This window comes from Mobula hypostoma, chromosome 24 (genome assembly GCF_963921235.1).
Source record: "Mobula hypostoma chromosome 24, sMobHyp1.1, whole genome shotgun sequence".
Lineage (NCBI taxonomy): Eukaryota > Metazoa > Chordata > Chondrichthyes > Myliobatiformes > Myliobatidae > Mobula > Mobula hypostoma.
Window position 1 is genome coordinate 51,928,906 of NC_086120.1, and position 26,222 is coordinate 51,955,127.

The 26,222-nt window shown below is 48.2% G+C and overlaps 2 protein-coding genes across 4 annotated transcripts in view; one reads left to right on the forward strand and one right to left on the reverse strand.

The window, feature by feature from the left end:
- ankle1 (ankyrin repeat and LEM domain containing 1) overlaps positions 1–16,175 on the reverse strand; it is a 33,509-nt gene extending 17,334 nt beyond the window's left edge. Inside the window, exons 1-5 of one of the 2 annotated variants that reach the window (XM_063032232.1) lie at positions 16,053–16,143; positions 13,900–14,103; positions 8,806–8,958; positions 7,072–7,177; positions 5,967–6,093 (exon numbers count right to left, since the gene is read on the reverse strand). In XM_063032232.1, the coding sequence (XP_062888302.1) occupies positions 5,967–6,093; positions 7,072–7,177; positions 8,806–8,958; positions 13,900–13,991 (478 nt within the window). In that variant the 5' untranslated portion in view covers positions 13,992–14,103; positions 16,053–16,143. Of the gene's footprint in view, positions 1–5,966; positions 6,094–7,071; positions 7,178–8,805; positions 8,959–13,899; positions 14,104–16,052 lie in introns of both variants that reach the window. The other variant, XM_063032233.1, reaches the window with a different exon arrangement.
- Positions 16,176–16,680: 505 nt separating this feature from the next.
- Positions 16,681–26,222, forward strand: part of rfxank (regulatory factor X-associated ankyrin-containing protein) — a 31,229-nt gene continuing 21,687 nt past the window's right edge. Inside the window, exons 1-2 of one of the 2 annotated variants that reach the window (XM_063032663.1) lie at positions 16,681–16,969; positions 17,171–17,289. The gene's annotated coding sequence lies outside the window, so the exon portion shown is untranslated. The remainder of the gene's footprint in view (positions 16,970–17,170; positions 17,290–26,222) is intronic. The other variant, XM_063032662.1, reaches the window with a different exon arrangement.

A 26,222-nucleotide genomic window follows, 5' to 3' on the forward strand; every position in this document is an offset into this window, starting at 1 on the left:
GAGTCTCGGCCCGAAAAGTTGGCTGCTAATACCCTTCCATAGCAGCCCAACCGAATTGAGAGAGAAGGCTGAGATGAGAATTAAAAAAGAGCGTTCGTGGGCATTCAGCTTCTTGTGATGGTCCAATCGAATTGAGAGAGAAGGCAACACACAGGCTGAGATGAGAGATTTAAAAAAGAGCGTTTGTGGGCGTTCAGCTTTTTCTGATGATCTAATCGAATTGCGATTCATCAGCAAGGGTAAATAAAAATAAGGTAGGGGCAAAGTGGAGTGCCCATTGTGTAAGTAGACCAGTGTTAGAGTGGGGAGGCTTTGGCTCAACAGGCTTGGGTGAGGTAAGTTTCTTCTTCTTCATTCTCTGTCTGTTAGAGCAGTGGGGATGGCTCCAGGGGCTGGGTTGTGTTCTTAGTGTGAGATGTGGGAACTCTGGGAGACCTCCATCCTCCCGGAAAACCACATTTGCACCAGGTGCAACGAGCTGCAGCTCTGCAGAGAACGTGTGTGAACAAATTGGATCCACAGCTCGGTCACCTTTGGCTCAAACGGGAAAATGAGGTGATATACAGGAGCTACAGAGAGGCAGTCGCCCCTAGATTGCAGGAGGCAGGTAACTGGGTGACGTCAGGAGAGGGAAAGGAAATGGGCAGTCAGTGCAGAGTACCCCTGTGGCCGTCCCCTCAGTAGTAGCAGCGACCCAGTTTCTGAATCTGGTGCTGTGGTTCCGAAGGGAGCGGAAGAGAACTGCAGTAGTGATAGGGGATTCCACAGTCAGAGGAATAGACACGAGATTCTGTGGATGTGAAAGAGACACCCGGATGGTATGTTAACCCCTAGGTGCCAGGGTCAGGGACATCTCAGATTGGGTCCACGGCATTTTAAAGGGGGACAGTGATCCGCTGGAAGTCTTAGTTCATACTGGCACCAGTGACGTAGATAGGAATAGGGAGGAGGTCAATCTGAATTTAAAAAGCAGGACCTTAAGGGTAGTAATCTCTGGATTGCTGCCTGTGTGATACCCCACTGAGGGTAAGAATAAGATGAATTGGCAGATGAATGCGTGGCTGTGGAACTGGTGCAGGGGGTAGGGCTTTAGATTTCTGGATCACTGGGATGTCTTCTGGAGAAGGTATGACCTGTACACAAGGGACGGATTACCACCTGAACCCGAGGGGGACCAATATCCTTTCAGGCATGTTTGCTAGAGCTGTTGGTGACGGTTTAAGCTAAATTGGCCACAGGGGAATGGAAACCAAAGTGATAGGGTTGAGGATGGGGTAGTTGGCATACAAGTAGGTACAGTGTGTAGTGAGACTGTCAGCAAGGACAAGCAGATGACTGGGCAAAACCACAGTCAGTGGGATGAGTTGCAGTGTAACATCGGGGTAAAATCCGAAGGGGTAACAAATACAGGACTAAAGGTGTTATATATAAAAGCTCGCAGTATATGCAATAAGGTAGATAATCTTGTGAGACAGTTAGAGATTGGCAGGTATGATGTTGTGGGCATCACAGAATCGTGGGCGAAAGAAGATTCTAATTGAGAGCTTAACATCCAAGGAGGCACATTGTATCGAAAGGATTGCCAGGTAGGCAGAGGGAGTGGGGTGGCTGTGTTGGTAAAAATTTGAAATCAAGTCATTACAAGGAGGTGACATAGGATCAGAAGATGTAGAGTTCTCGCGGGTAGAGGTAAGAAACTGCAAGGGTAAAAAGACCCTGATGGGAGTTATATACAGGCCTCCGGAACAGTAGCCAGGATGTGGCTACAAATTACAATGGGAGATAGAAAAAGCATGTGAAAAGGGCAATGTTATGATAGTCATGGGGGATTTCAATATGCAGGTAGATTGGGAAAATCAGGTTGGTATTGGAAACCAAGACAGGAGACTTGCAGAATGCCTACGAGGTGGCTTTTTAGAGCTGCTTATGGTTGAGCCTACTAGGACATCAACTATTCTGGACTCTGTGTTGTGCAATGAACTGGAATTGATTTGAGAGCTAATGTCAGATATATCAGTACTGCAGTGTAGTAAGGGAAATTACAGAGGGTGAGAGAGGAGCTGGGCAAAATTGACTGGAAGTGGACACTAGCAGGGATGATGGCATAACAGCAATGGCTGGAGTTTCCGGGAACAATTTGGAAGGTGCAGGATCAGATACATCCCAAAGAAGTGGTATTCTAAAGGCAGGATGATGCAACCGTGGCTGACAAGGAAGTCAAAGCCAACACAAAAGCAAAAGAGAGGACATATAATAGAGCAAAAATTAATGGGAAGTTAGAGGACTGGAAAGCTTTTAAAACCAACAGAGGGTAATGATAAAAGCCATAAACAACAGAAAATCTGCAGATGCTGGAAATCCTAGCAACACACACATGTTGGAGGAACACAGCAGAATCATCTACGGCAAAAAGTACAGTCGACGTTTCAGGCTGAAACCCTTCGGCAGGACTGGAGAATAAAAGCCGAAGAGTGGATTTGAAAGGTGGGGGAGGGGAGAGAGAAACACCAGGCCATGGGTGAAATGTGGAGGGGGAGGGGTGAAGCAAAGAGCTGGGAAGTAAATTGGTAAAAGAGACAGAAGGCCATGGAAGAAAAAAAAAGTGGGGAGGAGCACCAGAGGAAGGTGATGGGTGGGCAAGGAGATAAGGTGAGAGAGGGAAAAGGGGGTGGGGCATTACCGGAAGTTCGAGAAATTGATGTTCAGGTGGGAGGCTACCCAATTGGAATATAAGGTGTTGTTCCTCCAGCCTGAGTGCGGCCTCATCATGACAGTGGAGGAGACCATAGATACACATATCGGAATGGGAATGGGAAGTGGAATTGAAATGGGTGGCCACTGAGAGATCCCAGCTGTTCTGGTGGACAGAGCGTAGATGCTCAGTGAAGCAGTCTCCCAATCTACATCGGGTCTCACCGATACACAGGAGGCCACACCAGGAGTACCATACACAGTATATGACCCCAAAGGACTCACAGGAGAAGTGTCGCTTCACCTGGAAGGACTGTTTGGGGCCCTGAATGGTAGTGAGGGTCCTACAAAGTCAAAAGAAGGGAAAAGATGAGATATGAAGGTAAGCTAGCTAAAAATATCAAGAACAATACAAGAAGTTTTTTTCAGATATATAAAGAGTGAAAGAGAGGCAAGAGTATATTAAACCACTGGAAAATGATGCTGGAGAAGGAGTAGTGGGGAATAGGAAATTGGGATGAACTAAATGAATACTTTGCACCTGTCTTCACTGTGGAAGACAATAGCAATATGCCAGAAGTTCAAGAGTGTCATGGGGCAGAAGTGAGTTCAATTGCTATTACTAGGGAGAAGGTGCTTAGGGAACTGAAAGATCTGAAGGTAGACAAGTCATCTGGATCAGATGGACTTCACCCCAGGTTTCTAAAAGAGGTAGCTGGGGAGATTGTGGAGGCGATGGTAATGGTCTTTCAGGAATCACTAGATTTTGTCACAGTTCTGGAGGACTAGAAAATTGTAAATGTCACTCTATTCTTCAAGAAGGCAACGAGGCAGAAGAAAGGATATTATAAACCAGTTAGCCTGGCCACAGTGGTTCGGGAGTCTATTGTTAAGGATGAGGTCACAGTGTTCTTGGAGGCACATGATAAAATAGACCAGTCAGAACTGTTTACTTAAGGAGAATTCTTCCCTGACAAAACTGTTGGACTTCTTTGAAAAAATAGCAAGCAGGTTAGACAAAAGAGAATCGGTTGATGTTGTGAACTTGGTTTTTCAAAAGGAATTTGATAAGGTGCCACACATGAGGCTCTTTAGCAAGATAAGAGCCCATGGCATTACACGCAAGATCCAAGTATTGAAGGAGGATTTAAGGCACTGGCGAGGCCTCACATGGAGTATTGTAAGCAGCTTTGGGCCTCTTATTTAAGAAAGGATGTGTTGACATTGGAGAGCATTCAGGAGGTTCACGAGGATGATTCGGGGAATGAGAGAGTTATCGTACTGATGGCTCTGGGCCTGTTCTCGCTGGAATTCAGAAGAGTGTGATGGTGGTGTTGGGGTTTGGTGTGGAATCTCTTTGAAACCTGTTGAATGTTGAAAGGTGGCAGTAGATTGGATGTGGAGAGGATGCTTCCTATGCTGGGGAAACCTAGGATCAGACAGCTCAGCCTCAGAATACAGGAGCATCTATTCAGAATGGAGGTGAGGAGGAATTTCTTTCGCGAGAGTGGTGAATCTGTGGAATTTGTTGTCACAGCCAGCTGTGAAGACCAGGTCAATGGGTGCATTTAAGGCAGAGGCAGAGGTTTCAGTTCATTAGGGCGTGAAAGGTTACAGGGAGAAGGCAGTAGAACGGGGTTGAGAAGGAAATGGATCAGCCATAATCAAATGGTGAAGCAGACTCAATGGGCCAAATGGTCTAATTCTGCTCCTATGTCTTAAGGTCTAACAAACACCAAAAGCACCAGGACCCTGACCCTGGAATCAAGTCTTCATTCACAAAACTAATTTGATTTAGTGGCCGCAAACACGAGGAAATCTGCAGGTGCTGGAATTTCAAGCAACATACATAAAAGTTGCTGGAGAACACAACAGGCTAGGCTGCATCTCTAGGAAGAGGTACAGTCGACATTTCCGGCCGAGATTCTTCGTCAGGACTAACTGAAAGAAGAGCTAGTAAGAGATTTGAAAGTGGGAGGGGGAGGGGGAGATCCAAAATGATAGGAGAAGACAGGAGGGGGAGGGATGGAGCCCAGAGCTGGACAGTTGATTGGCTAAAGGGATATGACAGGATCATGGGACAGGAGGCCTAGGGAGAAAGAAAGGGGGGAGGGGGGGAAAAACCCAGAGGATGGGCAAGGGGTATAGTCAGAGGGACAGAGGGAGTAAAAGGAGAGAGAGAAAAAGAATGTGTGTATATAAATAAATAACAGATGGGGTACGAGGGGCATTAGCGGAAGTTTGAGAAGTCAATGTACATGCCATCAGGTTGGAGGCTACCCAGACGGAATATAAGGTGTTGTTCCTCCAACCTGAGTGTGGCTTCGTCTTTACAGTAGAGGAGGCCGTGGATAGACATATCAAAATGGGAATGGAACGTGGAATTAAAATTGTGGCCACTGGGAGATCCTGCTTTCTCTGGCGGACAGAGCGTAGGTGTTCAGCAAAGCGGTCTCCCAGTCTGCGTCGGGTCTCGCCAATATATAGAAGGCCACATCGGGAGCACCGGACGCGGTATATCACCCCAGCCGACTCACAGGTGAAGTGTCGCCTCACCTGGAAGGACTGTTTGGAGCCCTGAATGGTGGTGAGGGAGGAACTGATGCAGGCGTTTCCACAGGGGAAATCAGACTAAACCAGGGACACAATCAACGCAAGGAAGCCACTGTTACACTGAGCCTGAACTGCAGCATGAGGGCCTTTCCAGAGGTGGGGAAAGCAGAGGGCTTGACGGAGCAGCGTGCTACTGTTGTGGTTGGCAAAATGCTATTACAAATCCAGCTGAGCGATCAGGGTTCAATTCCATGACTGTCTTCAATGAGTTTGTACGTTCTCCATCTGCCTTGGGTCTGCTTCGAGGGTGCAGTTTCTTCCCACATTTCAAAGATGAACAGGTTAGTTTCAGTGGGCTGTGGACAAGCTGTCAGATATTTGCTAGACACGTAACGACATTGCGGGCTGCCCAATGCAATCCTCATTGATTTTCATTTGACACAAAAATGATGCATCTCAGAGCATCTTTCAATGCACATGTGACTAACTAAGCTTACCAATCTCCTTCGGATACGCCTACAGGGAAATAGCAGAGGAAAATGATATTGGATGATGTGAGCGCTGTAAGAACATGGGCCTTACAACTTCCAAGCCACTTCCTCAGACACTGACACCAACCTACCCTCCACCACCCCTTCCCCAGGTAATGAGTTAGAGCAGGACCCATAGAACCCAGCAGCATGCCAGCACCCAACCACCAAAGCCGAGAGGCGAGCTCTCACCATAGCGAAAGGCTGGTACGTCTTCCGCAGTGTCCTCGAGCAGACTGTAGTCCTGGTACTGCTGTAGAATCTGGCAGCATTTCACATTCCCCTGCTCCCTGGCCAGGTCAATGGCACTTTGTCCCTCCTGGGGGAAAGTGAAGAGCAGGTTACACGTGTACACACAAACGTGGGGAGTGGAGAGTGGGCTACACACACACACACACAAACGTGCACGCAAGGGGAGCGGAGAGGGGGTCGCGCGTATACACGGGGAGCGGAGAGGGGGGTCTCGCGCGCACACACGGGGAGCGGAGAGGGGGTTATACACACACACACACAAACGTGCACGCATGGGGAGCGGAGAGGGGGTCGCGCGCACACACACATGGGTGTGGAGAGTCGGTTACACACACACACACACACTGACACAGAGGAAGTGGAGAGTGGGTTACACACACGGGGAGTGGAGAGTGGGTTACACACACACACACAGACGGGGAGTGGAGAGTGGGTTAACATGTAGACAGTGAAGAGCGAGCTACACATGTGTACACGCATTCACACTCACGTGGGGAGTGGAGAGCGGGTTAACATATGAATATATATATATATATATATATATATATATATATATATATATATATATATATATATATATAAAGCCAGAAACAGACCCATTGACCCATCCAGTCCACACTGGCTCAGTTACGTCAATGCAAAAATAGAGCCATTATCACCCCGATCATCTTGCATCAGGGCACCTCAACATCAATCAAATTCTCACAGGTGAGGTGATGGCCATTCGGTTTCTCGACTGGGCTGACCTCTCAAGATTGATGCAGCGGTATCCACCAGCATGCCATCACATTGAACACCTTCCTAATCTTTTGAAAGTGGTTCTGTCACGGCTTCTTGCTTTCACCACTCGGTAAGGCAAAACAACCCAGGAATCAGGTCACTTCCCAGAACCCAACCACTCCCTCCCCACGGTGTCCAACAGCGGCTGAGGTAAGGGACATCTACCCGAGCAAACACGATTCCGCACATGTCCCTCTGTACTGTGCAGCCTCGATTACTGCTCCTACCCCACAGAGCTCGTCATGGGAAATGGGATCAGCCCCACCTGGTCCAGCAGACTCGGATCTGCTCCGTTCCTCAGCAACAGCTTCACACATTTGATACATCCCCAGGAAGCAGCGACGTGTAATGGAGTGAGATCCTCAGATGATCTACATGATAAAATCACACCAGAATTTCACCAGATTTCAACAGCAAACAACCCAATTACAACTCACAGTTCCACTATCGTACAGTAACATAAACATATCCTAGAATATCACTATCACCGGTGTATAGTACTGGTCAGACCGGGTCTGTCATTGTATAACACCGGGGTAGGGTATCGGAGGGGACGTGCCTGTCACTGTATAATACTGGGGTACGGCACTGGAGGGGCTGGAGGGGTGGGTCTATCACTGTATGACACTGGGGTATGGCACTGGAGGGAGTGGGTCTATCACTGTATGACACTGGGGTACGGCACTGGAGGGGGTGGGTCTATCACTGTATGACACTGGAGGGGACGGGTCTGTCACTGTATAACACTGGGGTACGGTACTGGAGGGGGTGGGTCTATCACTGAATGACACCGGGGTACAGTACTGGAGGGGACGGGTCTGTCACTGTATAACACTGGGGTACGGTACTGGACAGGGGGGTCTATCACTGTATGACACTGGAGGGGACGGGTCTGTCACCGTATAACACTGGGGTATGGTACTGGAGGGGTGGGTCTATCACTGAATGACACCAGGGTACAGTACTGGAGGGGACGGGTCTGTCACTGTATAACACTGGGGTACGGTACTGGAGGGGGTGGGTCACCGGGGTATGGCACTGGAGGGGATGGGTCTATCACTGTATAACACTGGGGTACAGTACTGGAGGGGACAGGTCTATCACTGTATAACACTGGGGTACAGTACTGGAGGGGTCGGGTCTGTCACTGTATAACACTGGGGTACAGTACTGGAAGGGATGGGTCTATTACTGTATAACACTGGGGTATGGCACTGGAGGGGATGGGTCTATCACTGTATAACACTGGGGTACAGTACTGGAGGGGACAGGTCTATCACTGTATAACACTGGGGTACAGTACTGGAGGGGACGGGTCTGTCACTGTATAACACTGGGGTACAGTACTGGAGGGGACGGGTCTGTCACTGTATAACACTGGGGTACAGTACTGGAGGGGTGGGTCTATCACTGAATGACACCGGGGTACAGTACTGGAGGGGACGGGTCTGTCACTGTATAACACTGGGGTACGGTACTGGAGGGGTGGGTCTATCACTGAATGACACCGGGGTACAGTACTGGAGGGGACGGGTCTGTCACTGTACAACACTGGGGTACGGTACTGGAGGGGGTGGGTCACCGGGGTATGGCACTGGAGGGGATGGGTCTATCACTGTATAACACTGGGGTATAGTACTGGAGGGGACGGGTCTGTCACTGTATAACACTGGGGTACAGTACTGGAGGGGTCGGGTCTGTCACTGTATAACACTGGGGTACAGTACTGGAAGGGATGGGTCTATTACTGTATAACACTGGGGTAAGGCACTGGAGGGGATGGGTCTATCACTGTATAACACTGGGGTACAATACTGGAGGGGACGGGTCTGTTTAACCCCAGGGCTTGCCATCTTGACTTCTGGAATGCAGAAAGTCAGCAGATTGGACCAGTTGATGGGTTTGATCATAGAGTGCAGAGACTGGATCAGTTGGTGGGTTTGACGACAGAGTGCAGAAAGGCTACCGACTGGACCAGCTACGCGAGTGAGTGCCTCACCTGACATTGGGATCAGCTCCATACTGCAGGAGAAGTTTTAAACAGCGTACTGCGCCTTCCGTGTCCTGTCCCACGGCCAGGTGAATGGCTGCAATTCCCTCTGGCAGCACCAGGCTGGGATCTGCTCCCTCCTTCAGCCATTTCTCCAAGGACCTGCGGGATTAGAAAATTACCTTGGCATCAGTAATTGACTTATTGTCAGGCAAGCGGAGAAGCTTTTGTTTGTGCGCCATCCAGATACAGGCACTTCGAGGTAATTCAAAGGAAAACGAAAAAGAGTTAACTGCATCAATAATGGAAGACATAATAAAGAGACAGGTCTCAGTGATCACCCGTCAGTTTGTACTATTCCTCCACCTGAGCCGCACCCATACCCTCCACCCCGACCATGGCATTTGTGTTGCGATAATCAAGCACTTGTTAATGTGGTGACAAATACCCAACAGGATCGATCATCTGTCAGACTGTTACATTGAGATACTGGGAACACAAGGTATACTGAAGTGGCTCTCGAGTTGTGGAGACATTACGAGTTGAGGGAAGGGGGAGTGATTTTCGCAGTTCAGATAAAGGCAACAAACATTAAAACAACATACACACACACACAAAATGCTGGAGGAGCCCAGGCCAGGCACTATCTATGGAAAAGAGTAAATATAGAAATCTACAGCACATTACTGGCCCTTCGGCCCACAATGTTGTGCTGACCATGTAACCTACTCTAGAAACTGCCTAAACTTGCCCTACCACATAGCCCTCTATTTTTCTAAGCTCCATGTACCTATCCAAGGGTCTCTTAAAAAAAGACCCCATTGTATCCGGCTCCACCACCGTCGCTGGCAGTGCATCCCACACACCCACCACTCTCTGTGTGAAAAACTTACCTCTGACATCCCTCTTGTACCTACTTCCAAGCACCTTAAAACTATTCCCCCTCATGTTAGCCATCTCACCATTTCATCCTTGAGAAAAAGCCTCTGACTATCGACACGATCAATGCCTCTCATCATCTTATAGACCTCTATCAGGTCACCTCTCATCCTCTGATGCTCCAAGGAGAAAAGGCCAAGTTCAATCAACCTATTCTCATAAGCCATACTCCCCAACCCAGGCAACATCCTTGTAAATCTCCTCTGCACTCTCTCTATAGTATCCACCTCCTTCCTGTAGCGAGGTGACCAGAACTGAAGACAGTACTCCAAGTGGGGCCTGGCCAAGGTCTTATTTAGCTGTAACATTACCTCACGGCTCTTGAACTCAAATCCATGGTTGATGAAGGCCATCACACTATATGACTTCTGAACAACACTGTCAACCTGTGCAGCAGCTTTGTGTGTCCCATGGACATGGACCCCAAGATTTCTCAGATCCACACACTGCCAAGAGTCTTACCATTAATTTATATTCTGTCTTCAAATTTGACCTACCAAAATGAACCACTTCACACTTATCCGGGTTGAACATCTGCCACTTCTCGGCCCAGTTCTGCATTCTATCAATGTCCCACTGTAACCTCAGACAACTCTCCAGACTATCCACAACACCTCAACCTTTGCATCATCAGCAAACTTACTAACACACCCTTCTACTTCTTCATCCAGGTCACTTATAAAAATCACAAAGAGGAGGGGTCCCAGAACAGATCACTGTGGAACACCACCGGTCACGGTCATTCATTCAGAATTCGAACCATTTACAACCAACCCTTTGGCTTCTGTGGGCAACCCAGTTCTGGATTCACAAAGCAAGGTCTCCTTAGATCCCATGCCTCCTTATTTTCTGAAGGAGCTTTACATGGGGAACCTTATCAAATGCCTTACTGAAATCCATATACACTACATCCACTACTCTACCTTCATCAATGTGTTTTGTTACCTTCTCAAAGAATTCAATTAGGTTTGTAAGGCACGACCTGCCCTTGACAAAGCCATGCTGATTATCCCTTATCAGATTATGTCTCTCCAAATGCTCATAAATCCTGCCTCTCAGGATCTTCTCCAACAAATTGCCCACCACTGAAGTAAGACTCACTGGTCTATAATTTCCTGGGTTATCTCGAACTCCCTTTCTTGAACAAGGAACAACATTTGCCACCTTCCAATCCCCTGGTGTTTCTCCCGTCCCTATTGATGATACATAGAACATAGAATAGTACAGCACAGTACAGGCCCTTCAGCCCACAATGTTGTGCTGACCCTTAAACCCTGCCTCCCATATAAGCCCCCACTTTAGATTCCTCCATATACTTGTCTAGTAGTCTCTTAAACTTCACTAGTGTATCTGCTTCCACCACTGACTCAGGCAGTGCATTCCACGCACCAACCACTCTCTGAGTACAAAGATCGTTGCCAGTTGCTCAGCAATCTCCTCCCTCGCTTCCCACAGTAGCCTGGGATTTATTTTGTCTGGTCCCGGCGACTTATCTAACTTAGTACCTTTCAACAGCTCCAGCACATCCTCTTTCTTAATGTCTATATACTCAAGCATTTCAGTCCATAATTGCCAAGATCCTTTTCCCTGGTGAATACTAAAGCGAAGTATTCATTAAGTACCTCTGTTACCTCCTCAGACTCCATGCACACGTTTCCACTATTGCATCTGATCGGTCCTATTCTCGCCCGGCTCAGCCTCGTTTTTCACATACTTGTAGAATGGCTTGGGGTTTTCCTTAATCCTGTTCACCAAGGTCTTCTCATAGCCCCTTTTAGCTCTCCTAATTTCATTCCTAAACTCCTTCCTTGCACCTGGTAATTTTCTAGAGCTCTAACAGTACCTAGTTTGTTGAATCTTTCATAAACTTTTCATTTCTTAACTAGATTGTCTACATACTTTGTACACCATGGTTCTTTACCCTACCACCCTTTCCCTGCCTCAGTGGAACATACCTATGCAGAACGCCATGCAAATGTTCCCTGAACTTTTGCCACATTTCTCTGAGAACATCTGCTCCCAGGTTTCTGCCTAACAGCATCATATTTCCCCCTACCCCAATTAAATGTTTTCCCAAATTGTCTGCTCCCATCCCTCTCCAGCACAATGGTAAAGGAGATATAGTTGTGATCACCACCTCCAAAATGCTCTCCCACCGAGAGATCTGACACCTGACCAGGTTCATTTCCCAAAACCAGATCAAGTACAGCCTCGTCTCTTGTTGGCTTATCTATATATGGCGTCAGGAAACCTTCCTGAACACAGCTAACAATCTCCACCCCATCTAAACCCCTTGTCTAAGGAGATGCCAATCAATATTAAGACAGTTAAAATCACCCATAACAACCCTATTATTATTATTATTGCACTGTTCCAGAATCTGCCTCCCTCTCTACTCTCCGATGTCTCTGTTACTATTGGTGGTGGTGGGGGGGTCATTAAAAAACACCCAGTAGAGTTATAGCCCCCTTCCTGTCCTTTTTGAATAGAGCCACTCCATACTTTTCTTTTGACTCCCTCCCTGTCCTTTTTGAAACATCTAAAGCCTGGCAGTCAGCAGAAATTTCTGGCCCTGAGACATCCCAGTCTCTGCAATGGTCACAGCATCATAGTTCCACGTACTGATCCACACTCTCAGTTCATCTGCCTTGTTTATGACACTCCTCGCATTAAAATAGACACATCTCAAACCATCTGACTGAGTGCACCTTTGCTCCATCATACCTGCCTGTCCGTCCCCACAAACTCCCTACAAGCTGTCTCTACTTGTGTGTCATTCACCCCATCCTCTGCCTCTTCACTTCAATTCCTACCCCCCAGCAAATCTAGTTGAAACCCTCCCCAATAGTATCAACAAACCTCCCTCCAATTCAGGTGCAACCTGTCCCACTTGTACAGGTCATCCCTTCCCCAGAAAAGGTTCCAATGAATCAAGAACTTGAAACCCTGCACCATCTCCTCAGCCACTCATTCGTCTGCACCATCTTCCTGTTCTGACCATCTCTAGCTCGTGGCACTGGGAGTAATCTGGAGATGACCACCTTGGAGGTCCTGCCCTTCAGCCCCCTTCCTAACTCACTAAACTTACAGCGCAGCACCTCTACCTGCCCATGTCATTGGCACCAACATGTACCACAACCTCTGGCTGCTCACCCTCCCCTTCAAGAATATTCTGCAACCACTCAGACATCCCGGACCCTAGCACCTGGAGGTTACACACCATCCTGGCGTCTCTATCTGTCCTCCTAACTATCGAGTCCTCTATGACTGTTGCTCCACCTGACTTCACCCCACCCTTCTGAGACTCAGAGCCAACCACAGTGTTATTCGTCTGGCTGCTGCTGCCTTGCCCAGATAGGTCACCCCCCTCAGCAGTATCCAAAGGGGTATACCTGTTGGTCAAAGGAATGGCCCCGGGGGACCCTGTACTGACTTCTTTCTCCCTTTACCTCTCTCTGTGTTCACCCGTCTACTCCCCGAATTCTGCACTCTGGGTGTAACCACCTGCTCAAAAGTCTTATCTATCAATTGCTCTGCCTCCCGGATGATCCGTTGTGCAAACAGCTCCAGCTCCTTACGGCTTTCTTTCAGGAGCTGAAGCTGGCTGCACTTCCCACAGGTGTCGTCATCAGGTTCCATGAATTCCCACATCCTACAGGAGGAGGATTCCACTGCCATATCTACCACCCTGCCTGCACTGTACGATGGGCAACCAACACCAAATCTTCTAACCTGTGACTTAGGCCTCAGCCTCTTAAGTCAAAGCCTGACACTCCTACTCTCACCACAGGCTTACGCCCAACAATATTTGTAATGCTACTGTGAGACTGTAATTTCCTTTGAGATCATTAAAGTATCTATTTATCTTGCCTGATGGGAGAATGTTAACAAGGATGCTGGGTGGATGGGCCCTCCTGATAAGTGTCCCCGATGGAAAGTAGGGAGATCCCCATGATCAGTCCTTTGTTGGGACTTCCGGTCCAATGCTTGGCTGGTCCTATACCAGATGGGGGCAAGGGGAGGGGGGAGTGAGCCTTGCTTGCCTCAGTCTTCTTAGGAAGTGGAGGAGCTGCTGTGCCTTCTTGTGCAAGGGGTGGGGGGTGATATTAAGAGACCAGATGATGTTACCCATGATCTGAAATCCAGGAACTTGGTGCACTTAACTCTCTCTGTGGAGGAGCCATGTATTCACAGAGGGGGATGATTTGTCTGCACCTTCCTGAAGTCCACAATAGTTTCCTTTGCCTTCTCCACATTCCAGCTTAGGTTGTTCTTCTCACACCAATCCACCAGCCACTCCACTTCCTCTCTATACTCCGTCTCATCATCGTTCTTGATAAGGCCAGCTACTGCTGTGTCACCTAGAAACTGATGACACAGTTTGAGCTGGATTCTGTGAGACAGTCATTCAAAGATTCAAAAAATTTATTGTCATTCTAACCGTACATCAGCTCTGCAGGGCAGAATGAGACAGCGTTTCCCAGGAGCAGAGCAATCATAACATAACAAATGCAACACTAAATAATAAACATAACAATAAATAGTAAAACACAACAGCCACATGTCAGATAAAATCAGTTATAAGTGTCCAGTGCAAGTTAAAAGTGTCCAAAGCAGAGTCAGGTAGAGCAGCTATTTAGCAGTCTGACTGCCTGTGGGAGGAAGCTGTTTAGTAGCCTTGTGGTTTTAGTTTTGATGCTCCTGTAACGTTTGCCTGACGGCAGAAGAACAAACAGTTCATGGAGAGGGTGTGAGGGGTCTTTAATGATGTACCGTGTCTTCTGGAGGCATCGACTCTGAAAGAGGTCTTGGACAGAAGGTAGGAAGACCCCAATAACCTTCTCTGCTCCCCTAACCACCCTCTGCAAGGCTTTTTTGTCGACAGCACTGCAGCTGGAGTACCAGGTTGTGATGCAAGAGGTCAGCACACTCTCAACCATGCCCAGCGTCAGCAGTGGGCTGAGCACACAGTCTTGGGTGGTTGGGGTGCCAGTGCTCAGCGTAATGGGTGGAGAGATGTTGCTGCCCACAGGGACTGGCTGTTAAGACGTGCAGTACCCAGTCACAGATGGAGGTGTTGTGACCCAGTGAGGACAGTTTCTGGGGTATGATGGTGCTGAACACAGAACTGAAGTCTGACTTGTGAAACCCCATTTTCCAGGTGGGACAGGACAGGGTGGAGGGCAAAAGTTGGTGTTAATGCCACAGGACCATGGTCATTTGGGCAGGTTACTGTCGCCTTCTCTGGCACGGGAATGGTGGTTGTTTCCTTAAAAACTGACAGGACAAAGCAGTGTTCCGTATAGCTGGGCTGCAGAGTCTTTCAGACCCAGCCTGGTACATTATCGGACTCCGCCGTATTTCGTGGGTTGACTCTGGCCAGGGTCTCCCTCAGCTCAGCTTCAACCAGAATGTCTGCTCCCCTCGGGGTCGGGATACCTTCCTCACCAGCACTTTGTTCTGCACATCACACCGGGTGTAGCAGACATTCAGCCTCTGTGAGTGATGCGCGGTAGACATAATCGGTAATTCTCTGTTTCCCTGTCTCTAGTGCAGCAGAAGTAATCTGACCCAACAACCGACTTTGCCCGTTACTGTTTACCCGCACCGCACTTTCTCTGTCGCTGGTACAGTTCATTCTGCACTGTTATTGTTTTATCTTGTACTACCTCAAGGCACCGTTGTAATTAATTGGACTGTAAGAACGGTAAGACACGTTTCTCACTGACTTGGTACATGAGACAATAACAAATCGATTCCAAAGACAAGACCACTCCAAACTGGACTGGTGGCGCATGCTTTGTGGTTTTGTATCTTTCTCCTCGACGGAAGGGGATAGGAACGCATTCCGACTGGTTGCATTGCCGTCTGGAACGGATCTCCAATGCTCGGATCGAACGAGGCTGCAGAGTTGTAGACTAAGCCAGGTCCATCATGGTCACAACGCTCCCACCATCGACATCTCCAGAAACGATGCATCAAGGTGTTAATCATCAATGAGGATCCTTGCACCCCGGGTTGTTTTCTGTCCACGGCCCCCGGAACGACAAACCCTTCAAGCCTATTCCCAGTTCTACGCCACACCGTTCCCTTTTGTAAGGCTAGTTGGCCCAATCTGGGGCAAACGCAACGCGCACTGCCTTGCACGAGTACGCGTTGTGAGGCACGCCCGACATTCCGTGCCCCGGACCGGACTCTGCCGCCGATCGCGAATGCGCCGGACTTGTCCAAAGTGCCAGGACTGGCGCAGAGTGCGCTGACTGCCGCAGAGCCGCAAACCTCGGCTGCTCGCCCACCCAGTCGGCCGGTGTCCTTACCGAGAATCCTGCTGTCGTAGCGCCCGGTGCAGGCGCCGCACTCCGTGCTCCCCGTTCATCATTCATCGCCCACCGTCCATCTCCCGCCGCCGTCCGGGGAGCAGTCATCTCATCCAATCCGCATCGCGACAGCCCAATCTCGCCTTTCTACTGGCTGGTCACCCTGTCCCTCAAAGATGGGTCCGCCCCTTTCTCCTTTCAAATCGGAGTACAAGCAATATTAATATGGGCGGCGGGGGGGGGGCGGTGGAACATATCCTTGAAATGCTGGTGACTTTTAGTCTGATACCAAGAAAAAAACCTACCAAAGGAAGATAAAATTGTAATAGTCTATTGTTACTGGAGAAGAATTGTATCAGTTTTTTTTAGGTGGGAAGGACAGCTTCCATGCTTAATTGAGCACCCCCGCCATCTCGATGGTAGCGTTTGATTGACAGTCGGCGGAGCCGGGGGGGGTCGACGATGCTGACGCGATTGCAAGCGGCCGGTGTTCCTCATTCTGCCCGCAGCCTTCTGCTGTCGATATATGTGGTTTAAAAGTTCCTGCATGAAAATAAATTAATTTCCATTAAAGGGCTGCCTCTTGTTTATTTCTACAGGTCACAGCCCGCAGTTCATTCGCTGATTGGCTGCAGTGGCTGTCACTCATGCAGGGTGATCCGGCCTCCGGCGTGACCGGCGATGAACGGGCCGGGCCGGGGCGGCTCGGCTCGGCTGGCTGTGGGGATGTTTGCTGCCGTGCTGGCAGGGTTCACCAGTGCTGCTGGATCATAAACATCGCAACGAAATCCATGCATTGCATCTGCTGCGCTGCATTGTGGGATACCTCCCGGTTACTTTCACTTTTGGAGGGACAGTGTGGTCCGTCTACTCCGGACTCGGACTGAGGGCAATTCCAGACGTGCCTCACCTTCCAGGTACAGTATGGGGCTTGCACTTGTTCAGCCGGTCCTGAAAGTGTTTGCACTGCAGCAGAGTTTCCCGAAAGTGCGCTGATTTTACCCAGGGGTGTGGTGAATTCTGTAGTTGTTAGGAATCGTTGCCATCACATAGGGTGAAAGATTTATCTCGGTGATGTGAATTTGGGGCATTTTATACTCGCTATCTTCACTTCGCAGCTTCTCAGAAGTTGATTCGGTCCCCTGTGGGGTGAAGAGGCCTCGGAGCTTTGCTAGAGTTGGGCGGCGGTCAGAGAGTGAAGCCGAGTCCTGTTCGGGTCAAGTCTCAGCACAGAATGGTCAGTGCGACTTGCATTTCGCTCCCTCTGCTCCTCTGTCTGCCTTTTCACCCACTCTGACATCCCCCCCTCTGCATAGGCTAAACAACTCATCTCCGGAACCAACCTCCTCGGCACTGTCTCCAAACCCAGTGCTGGACTCCGCTTAATTGGGACATTTAGGGACCAGTACATTTTGGCCCAATTAAGTGCTGTCCCAATTGGCAGAAGTTTCATGGAAAGAAATAGAAAGGTATAAAGAAAAGACAAACTAACGGTTAACAACTAACAAATTATGTATTATCAATACTTCTACAGTATTATAAAACTAAATTAGTTGCTTACAGTTATTGTCAGAGGAATTCATCTAGTGTGTAGTGGTTACCATTCAGGGGCAGCTCACTCACCTTTGGTTCCCAACAGACATGCAGCTCTCACTAGCTGTTTGCATGTGACTCTGGCCACACTCTGGTACACTGCTTCAACAGGCCGGCAAGACCAGGAGAGGGAGGTGGTGGGCCAGTTGGACTGGGTGGATGAGCTCTACAGTGAGGCCCAGTGGCCAGGAGGCCGTTCTGTGACACTCCATGGTGAGCGAAGGGCGCGACGAAGCACTGGAGGAAGTCATGGTCATCCTCTGCAATGAGCAAAGAAGACCCCAGTTTGTGACAACTGTTCATACCACTGAACCCAGACTTCTGAGGTCAAGGGAGGGAGCTACATCAATGCAACAGCTTTTCCACTTTTAAAAACGCTCCCACACAGCCGTCCTGTCATTGGACAACCAACATGTTGCTGTGTTCTTTTGGAAAATGAGCCAAATAATGGACTGCCTTCATGCAACGCTTTAAATGTTTGCATCCTCCAAATCTTCATTTTCATTGTAACATTTAAGATGATTGTCACTGCCTTCAAATTCTTTGTCATTCCTAACTTGCTGAAGTAGTGAAATCATTTCATTTTCAGCCTGGGTCGTTTCCGGCATCTCTAAGCCTGAATGCTTGAAACTGTGGTGAGCAGAACAGTTCTGAATTGTCTTACTGCTTGGTTGAGTTGTTCTCCAATCTTGGCAACTGTTAATTAGTGTGTCTCCGAATGCTTGGCCTTAATATACCATCAATCAGCTGTTTGGTCAACATTACAGAAACTCAGTTGTAGGGAGGGGTCTGGTCACTGGTTGCATGGTGAACTTTGTTGTGATCTGATTTACTGCTTTTTGTTTTGTCATTATGTGCCATATCATATCAAGTGGGCCTTCACGGTCTTTGCAACACACACGATATGCTGAAGGAACTCAGCAGGCCAGGCAGCATCTACGGAAAAAACTACAGTCGATGTTTCAGGCTGAGACCCTTCAGCAGGACTGGAGGAAAAAAAAAGATGAGTAGATTTAAAAAGGTGGGGGAGGGGAAAAAGAAACACAAGGTGATAGGTGAAACCGCGATGGGGAGCGATGAAGTAAATAGCTGGGAAGTTGATTGGTGAAGGACTGGAGAGGGAGGAGTTCCATAGAGACCGAAGGCCATGGAAGAAAGTAAGGGGGAAGGAGCACCAGAGGGAGGTGAAGGAGATAGGGTGAGATAGCGAAAAGGGGATGGGAAATGGTGAAGGAGAGTGGGGTGCACCATTACTGGAAGATGGAGAAATCAATGTTCATGCCATCAGGCTGGAAGCCACCCAGATGGAATATAAGGTGTTGTTCCTCCAACTTGGGTGTGGTCTCATCGCAACACTAGAAGAGGCCATGGATTGACATATTGGAATGGGAAGTGGAATTATAATGGTGGGCTGCTGGGAGATCCAGCTTCTTCTGGTGGACGGAGTGCAGGTGCTCGGCGAAAAGGTCTCCTAATCTATGTGAGGTCTCACTGATATACAGGAGGCCACGCTGGGAGCACCAGACACTTTATACGACCCCAACAAACTCACAGGTGAAGTGTTGCCTCATCTGGAAGGACTGTGTAATGCCCTGGTTCATATCTTTACTGTTATGCTGTCCTCATACAAAATCTGACCTTGACGCCTCACCGTGGCGCACGAATGACACTGGCCGAACATCAGTGAGATTCGTCCTCTGGCAGGTCTAACCTATTCGTGAAGGTGATGGTCCATCGGTATACTACTAGACTAGATCTAGTAGTAGGATCGTGGCTAGCTAAGTCAAGGAGGTAAGCATGCCTTTGTTACTTTGTAGGTAATGCCTCTTCAGGCAAAGGCTGCACCCAATGAGGATGCCGGCAGCAGGGCGTGGGGTGATGGTGTCTGTGGCAGATGAATCCAGAAGGGTCAGTGGTACAGTCACCCTGGTGACATGCGGAGGAACCAGAGTGCTGGTCACGGACGGCATCACTAGACTAGTTAGTTGTCACTGTGGGGCAGCTTCCTTATCCGCTCAGTCTGTTACACTCCTGTGTACCACCTAGCATCAGATCTGGAATCCCAGAGAGACTGTATGGTGGGGGCACAACACCATCTGTCTTGTTACTGTGCAAGGCGTGGAAAAACAGTCAACATTGAAATCGATGGACAGCCGAAGAAGTTGCGCTGTATGTATTTCATTTTGGCAGTTCTGTAAGAGCAGTCTGCTGTGATTTCGTGTTTGTTTGGGTTACTGTTGAAGATAAGAGAGAGGAGAAATGTGTGCCATCCAATTAGGATGGTCGGATTAAGGGGAGGTGTCTCTGGTGAGGGACCCTAAGGTTGGGCTTGGAGCTTTTGTTAGGGGGGAGATGAAGAGAGAAGACGCTGGGGAGAACTGGTCATAGCATGCGATCTGGTGGGACCCCCGTTTGTTCGAGATGGATTGTGAGGGATGTTCGGAAGGTGGTGTGGGCATTCACGTTGACCGAGGACCCAGTGTGAGTGACAGAGAAGTTCAAGATGAGCTCCAGTTTGTGCACATTTGACTGTTCAATGAGAATGGGCCATTTTGTTTTTGTTATTCTTTACTAAACCTTTAGTTAAGATTCATAAATGTAATTCCTTTAATCATATGCAGTGTAGTATCTGTTACTTTGTGGCATTAATTTGTAACAGGGTAGCCAATTGCACAGCATCCACACAAACCGAGGTTTGGGGTGGGATCGAGCGCACCCCAATCTCACCAGTTTGGTGGGGCCGGAGGTTGTCTTTCCCAGACCTACACAGCCGAGGAAACCGGGTGTTTCCAGTGTTTGGAGCCCTGAATAGTAGTGAGGGAGGAGGTGTAGGGGTAGATACAGCGGTTGTAACGCTTGTAAGGATAAGTACCAGGAGGGAGATCAGTGGGGAAGGACGAATGGACAAGGGAGTGGCGTAGGGAGTAATGCTTGAGGAAAGCAGAAAGTTGGGGGGTGGGTGAGGGAAAGATGTGCTTAGTGGTGAGATCCCGTTGGAGATGGCGGAAGTTCCGGAGAACTATGTGTTGGATACGGAGGCTGGTGGCTTGGTAGTTGAGGACAAGAGGAACCCTATTCCTGCTAGGGTGGCAGGAAGATGGGGGCAAGAGCAGATGTATTGGCCAGCAGAGGAATGGAGCACCTTTCAGCTCCTTTGGTAGGTTGTATCTCCACCCTGCCACTGTTGTCACTGCTTTGTCAACATACACACACGTGCAATGACATATTTAGAAACTCTTTGCTGTAAGCATGGTGGTGTGACTAATGGCTGCACGTTTCTGTGATTGACGCTAGTTAGAAACAGTTTGGCAACAGTGTCTTATCCTAATTAAGTGGTGTAGTGTCCAAAATAAGTGAAAGGTTATTTTCTCGATTAGTTTTTGTTCTATAAGAGTTGTCCCAAATAAGACCATAAAACATAGGAGCCGAAAGCAGCATAAAAGTCAAGACCAGCAGGCTCCAGGACGGCTCCTTCCACCAGGCCATCAGACTGATTAACTCACGCTGATACAATTGTATTTCTATGTTATATTGACTGTCCTGTTGTACACACTTTTTATATAAATTACTATAAATTGCACATTTAGAGGAAGACGTAACGTAAAGATTTTTATTCCTCATGTATATGAAGGATGTAAGTAGTAACGACAATTCAATTGTACTATTTTGCCATTTGAGTATTTCTTTGTTTTTGGAATTCATCTATCCTGCACCTCCCTCATTTCTCCCAGAAACTCCTGCCAGCATCTCCTTCCAATTTACTTGCAACTCCTCTCTCATACCAATGTAATTTCCCTTACTCCACTGAAATACTGCTACATCAGGCTGTACTTTCTCTATCAAATTTCAAGTTGAACTCAATCATATTGTGATCACTGTCTCCTAAAGGTTCTTTTATCTTAAGCTCCCTAATTGCTTCCGGTTCATTACGTAACATCCAATCCAGTATAGCTGATCCCTTAGTCGGCTGAACAACAAACTGCTCTAAAAAGCCATCTCATAGGCATTGAATAACCTCACTCTTTTGAGATTCATTACCAACCTGATTTTCATAATCTACCAGCATGTTAAAATTTCCCATGACTATCATAACATTGTATCAAAGTCACATCTTTCTACTGATTTGATTCCATTCTTTACCAGTAGAGCCACACCACCCCCTCTGCCTACCTTCCTACCCCTCTGATACAACGTCTAATCTTGAACATTCAGCTCCCAACTACAACCATCCTTCAGCCACGAATTGGTGACGGCTACAACATCATACCCGACAATCTGTAATAGTGCAACAAGATCATCCACCTTGTTTCTTACACTCCATGCATTGAGATAAGCAGCTGTCCCAATTAACTCATGGACCTATTAATCAGAATCCACTGTATATCTTTCCTCAAGTAAGGAGATCATTACAGCACGCAGTACTCCAGGTGCGGCCTCACCAGTACCCTGTAGCTGCAGCATAACCTCCCTGCTCTTAAATTCAATCCCTCTAGCAATGAAGGTCAGCGTTCTAATTGAACATAGAACATAGAATAGTACAGCACAGTACAGTACAGGCCCTTCGGCCCATAATGTTGTGCCAACCCTCAAACCCTGCCTCCTATATAAGCCCCCACCTTAGATTCCTCCATATACCTGTCTGGTAGTCTCTTAAACTTCACTAGTGTATCTGCCTCCACCACTGACTCAGGCAGTGCATTCCACGCACCAACTACTCTCTGAGTAAAATACCTTCCTCTAATATCCCCTTGAACTTCCCACCCCTTGCCTTAAAGCCATGTCCTCTTGTATTGAGCAGTGGTGCCCTGGGAAGAGTGCGCTGGCTATCCACTCTATCTATTCCTCTTATTACCTTGTACACCTCTATCATGTCTCCTCTCATCCTCCTTCTCTCCAAAGAGTAAAGCCCTAGCTCCCTTAATCTTTGATCATAATGCATACTTTCTAAACCAGGCAGCATCCTGGTAAATCTCCTCTGTACCCTTTCCAATGCTTCCACATCCGTCCTATAGTGAGGTGAACAGAACTGGACACAATACTCCAAGTGTGGCCTAACCAGAGTTTTATAGAGCTGCATCATTACATCGCGACTCTTAAACTCTATCCCTCGACTTATGAAAGCTAACACCCCATAAGCTTTCTTAACTACCCTATCCACCTGTGAGGCAACTTTCAGGGATCTGTGGACATGTACCCCGAGATCCCTCTGCTCCTCCACACTACCAAGTATCCTGCCATTTACTTTGTACTCTGCCTTGGAGTTTGTCCTTCCAAAGTGTACCACCTCACACTTCTCTGGGTTGAACTCCATCTGCCACTTCTCAGCCCACTTCTGCATCCTATCAATGTCTCTCTGCAATCTTCGACAATCCTCTACACTATCTACAACACCACCAACCTTTGTGTCGTCTGCAAACTTGCCAACCCACCCTTCTACCCCCACATCCAGGTCGTTAATAAAAATCACGAAAAGTAGAGGTCCCAGAACAGATCCTTGTGGGACACCATTAGTCACAATCCTCCAATCTGAATGTACTCCCTCCACCACCACCCTCTGCCTTCTGCAGGCAAGCCAATTCTGAATCCACCTGGCCAAACTTCCCTGGATCCCATGTCTTCTAACTTTCTGAATAAGCCTACTATGTGGAACCTTGTCAAATGCCTTACTAAAATCCATATAGATCACATCCAGTGCACTACCCTCATCTATATGCCTGGTCACCTCCTCAAAGAACTCTATCAGGCTTGTTAATTGCTTTTGTGATAACCTGTTTTACCTGCAAACCAAGCTTTTCTGATTCATGCTCAAACACTCCCAAGTCTTGCACAACAGCACGCTCCAAGCTTTCACCATTTAAATAATAATCTGTTCTACTTTTCCTTCCAATGCGGACAACTCACGTTTCCCAATGCTGTATTCCAGCAGCCCGACTCAGGGATGTGGAGGCTTGGGAGAGGGTGCAGAAGAGGTTTACCAAGATGCTGCCTGGATGAGAGGGCATGTGTTATAAAGACAGGGTGGACAAACTTGGGTGATTTCTCTGGAGTTGTGGAGGCTGAGGGGAGATCTGATAGAGGTTTATAAGATTATGAGAGGCATCGATAGTGAGAGCCAGTATCTTTTTCCTAGGGTTGAAATGTCTAAAACCAGGGGGATGCATTTATGGTGAGAGGGGGAAATTTCAAAGGGGATGTTAGGGGCAAGTTTTTTTTACACAGAGGGTGGTGGGAGCCTGGAATGCCACTGTCTGGGGTGATGTTAGGGACAGATATATTAGGCACTTCAAAAAGTAACGTTTAGATAGGTACATGAATGAGGAAAGTGGAAGGATATGGACATTGTGTTCGCAGAAGAGATTAATTGGCCATTTAATGACTAATTTAATTGGCTGGGCACAACATTGTGTTGCTGTGCTGTACTGGTCTATGTTCCAGTGTCACCAGCAAACTTAGGAATGCTTCCAAATGATTAGTGTATATCCTGAATACTGGTGGGCACAGCACGAACTCCTATGTCACGCTGCTCACCACTCACTGCCAACCAGGGAGGACCTATTTATCCTGAAGTGAGTATCGAAGTGCTGCGCTTTGGGAAAGAAGTGAATGATATTTCGGTCCCAGGTGGGTTTACCTGATATCCTGTCACTGCAATCAGGGAAAGCGGGCTTGAGTCCAGTGTCCTCGCACGAGACTCGTCCCTCAGTCACGTTTCGTTGCTGTTTTCTGGGATCTTGCAGTGCACACTGATCTTAGGACAGCTGCGGTGGGGTCACCTACCCCTCTGAAGACTAGATTTGGAGCGGGTGGAGACAGATGCATGAGTCAGTGTCACAGTTCATCCCCAGCAGCTGCTAACAGGTTTGATCTCTGGGCTTTTGCTTGAGAAACACAGGGACCAATTCAATAAAGGACACTTTGATCTCCCTGAAACGTGTTGGTCTCCCAGCACCTCGAGATATCGGTAAGGGAATGCTGCCGACTTGCACATTCCAGGCTGTTAGAGGACGTGCTGGGAGACGCACTGATGCCCGGTGCAGATAATGTGTAGGCTCTGTGGGGAAAGATCACTGTCTGGGCTCCTTCAACTACTGCATGTGGAGGGGCTGAGTTGGGAGGGTAACTCCCTGAAACACTTCAGGGGGCACATGAGTGCCAGTTGTGCTGTTTTAAAAAAACATTGTGAACTACTAGATAAATGCCAAGAGTTTTGCACTGTGATCATTTATAGCTGTTTTATTTATAACCAAACTTCATTCAGGTACAAAAATTGTGCAACTTGGTCACTGGTTTCTTCTTGATATAGAAGTGACAACACTTCAAAGTAAATTTATTATCCAAGTACACATACATGTCACCATAGGAGTGAGTGAGGGCCTCTGTCGGTCAGAGGTGACTGTGGATATTGCATCCTAGATGTCTAGATACATAAGCCTGGGCAAAACAGTATGGAGAGCGAGCTGTTGCCCATGTAGATACGCCAGCCTGGGCAAAACGATATGGAGATTGAGCTGTTGCCCGTGTAGATACGCCAGCCTGGGCAAAACGATATGGAGATTGAGCTGTTGCCCGTGTAGATACGCCAGCTGGGCAAAATGATATGGAGAGTGAGCTGTTGCCCGTGTAGAAACGCCAGTCTGGGCAGTACGATATGGAGAGTGAGCTGTTGCCCGTGTAGAAACGCCAGTCTGGGCAGTATGATATGGAGAGTGAGCTGTTGCCCATGTAGAAACGCCAGTCTGGGCAGTATGATATGGAGAGTGAGCTGTTGCCCGTGTAGAAACGCCAGTCTGGGCAGTACGATATGGAGAGTGAGCTGTTGCCCATGTAGAAACGCCAATCTGGGCAGTATGATATGGAGAGTGAGCTGTTGCCCGTGTAGAAACGCCAGTCTGGGCAGTACGATATGGAGAGTGAGCTGTTGCCCGTGTAGAAACGCCAGTCTGGGCAGTACGATATGGAGAGTGAGCTGTTGCCCGTGTAGAAACGCCAGTCTGGGCAGTATGATATGGAGAGTGAGCTGTTGCCCGTGTAGAAACGCCAGTCTGGGCAGTACGATATGGAGAGTGAGCTGTTGCCCGTGTAGAAACGCCAGTCTGGGCAGTATGATATGGAGAGTGAGCTGTTGCCCATGTAGAAACGCCAGTCTGGGCAAAACGATATGGAGAGTGAGCTGTTGCCCATGTAGAAACGCCAGTCTGGGCAGTACGATATGGAGAGTGAGCTGTTGCCCATGTAGAAACGCCAGTCTGGGCAAAACGATATGGAGAGTGAGCTGTTGCCCATGTAGAAACGCCAGTCTGGGCAAAACGATATGGAGAGTGAGCTGTTGCCCATGTAGAAACGCCAGTCTGGGCAGTACGATATGGAGAGTGAGCTGTTGCCCGTGTAGAAACGCCAGTCTGGGCAGTACGATATGGAGAGTGAGCTGTTGCCCGTGTAGAAACGCCAGTCTGGGCAGTACGATATGGAGAGTGAGCTGTTGCCCATGTAGAAACGCCAGTCTGGGCAAAACGATATGGAGAGTGAGCTGTTGCCCATGTAGAAACGCCAGTCTGGGCAGTACGATATGGAGAGTGA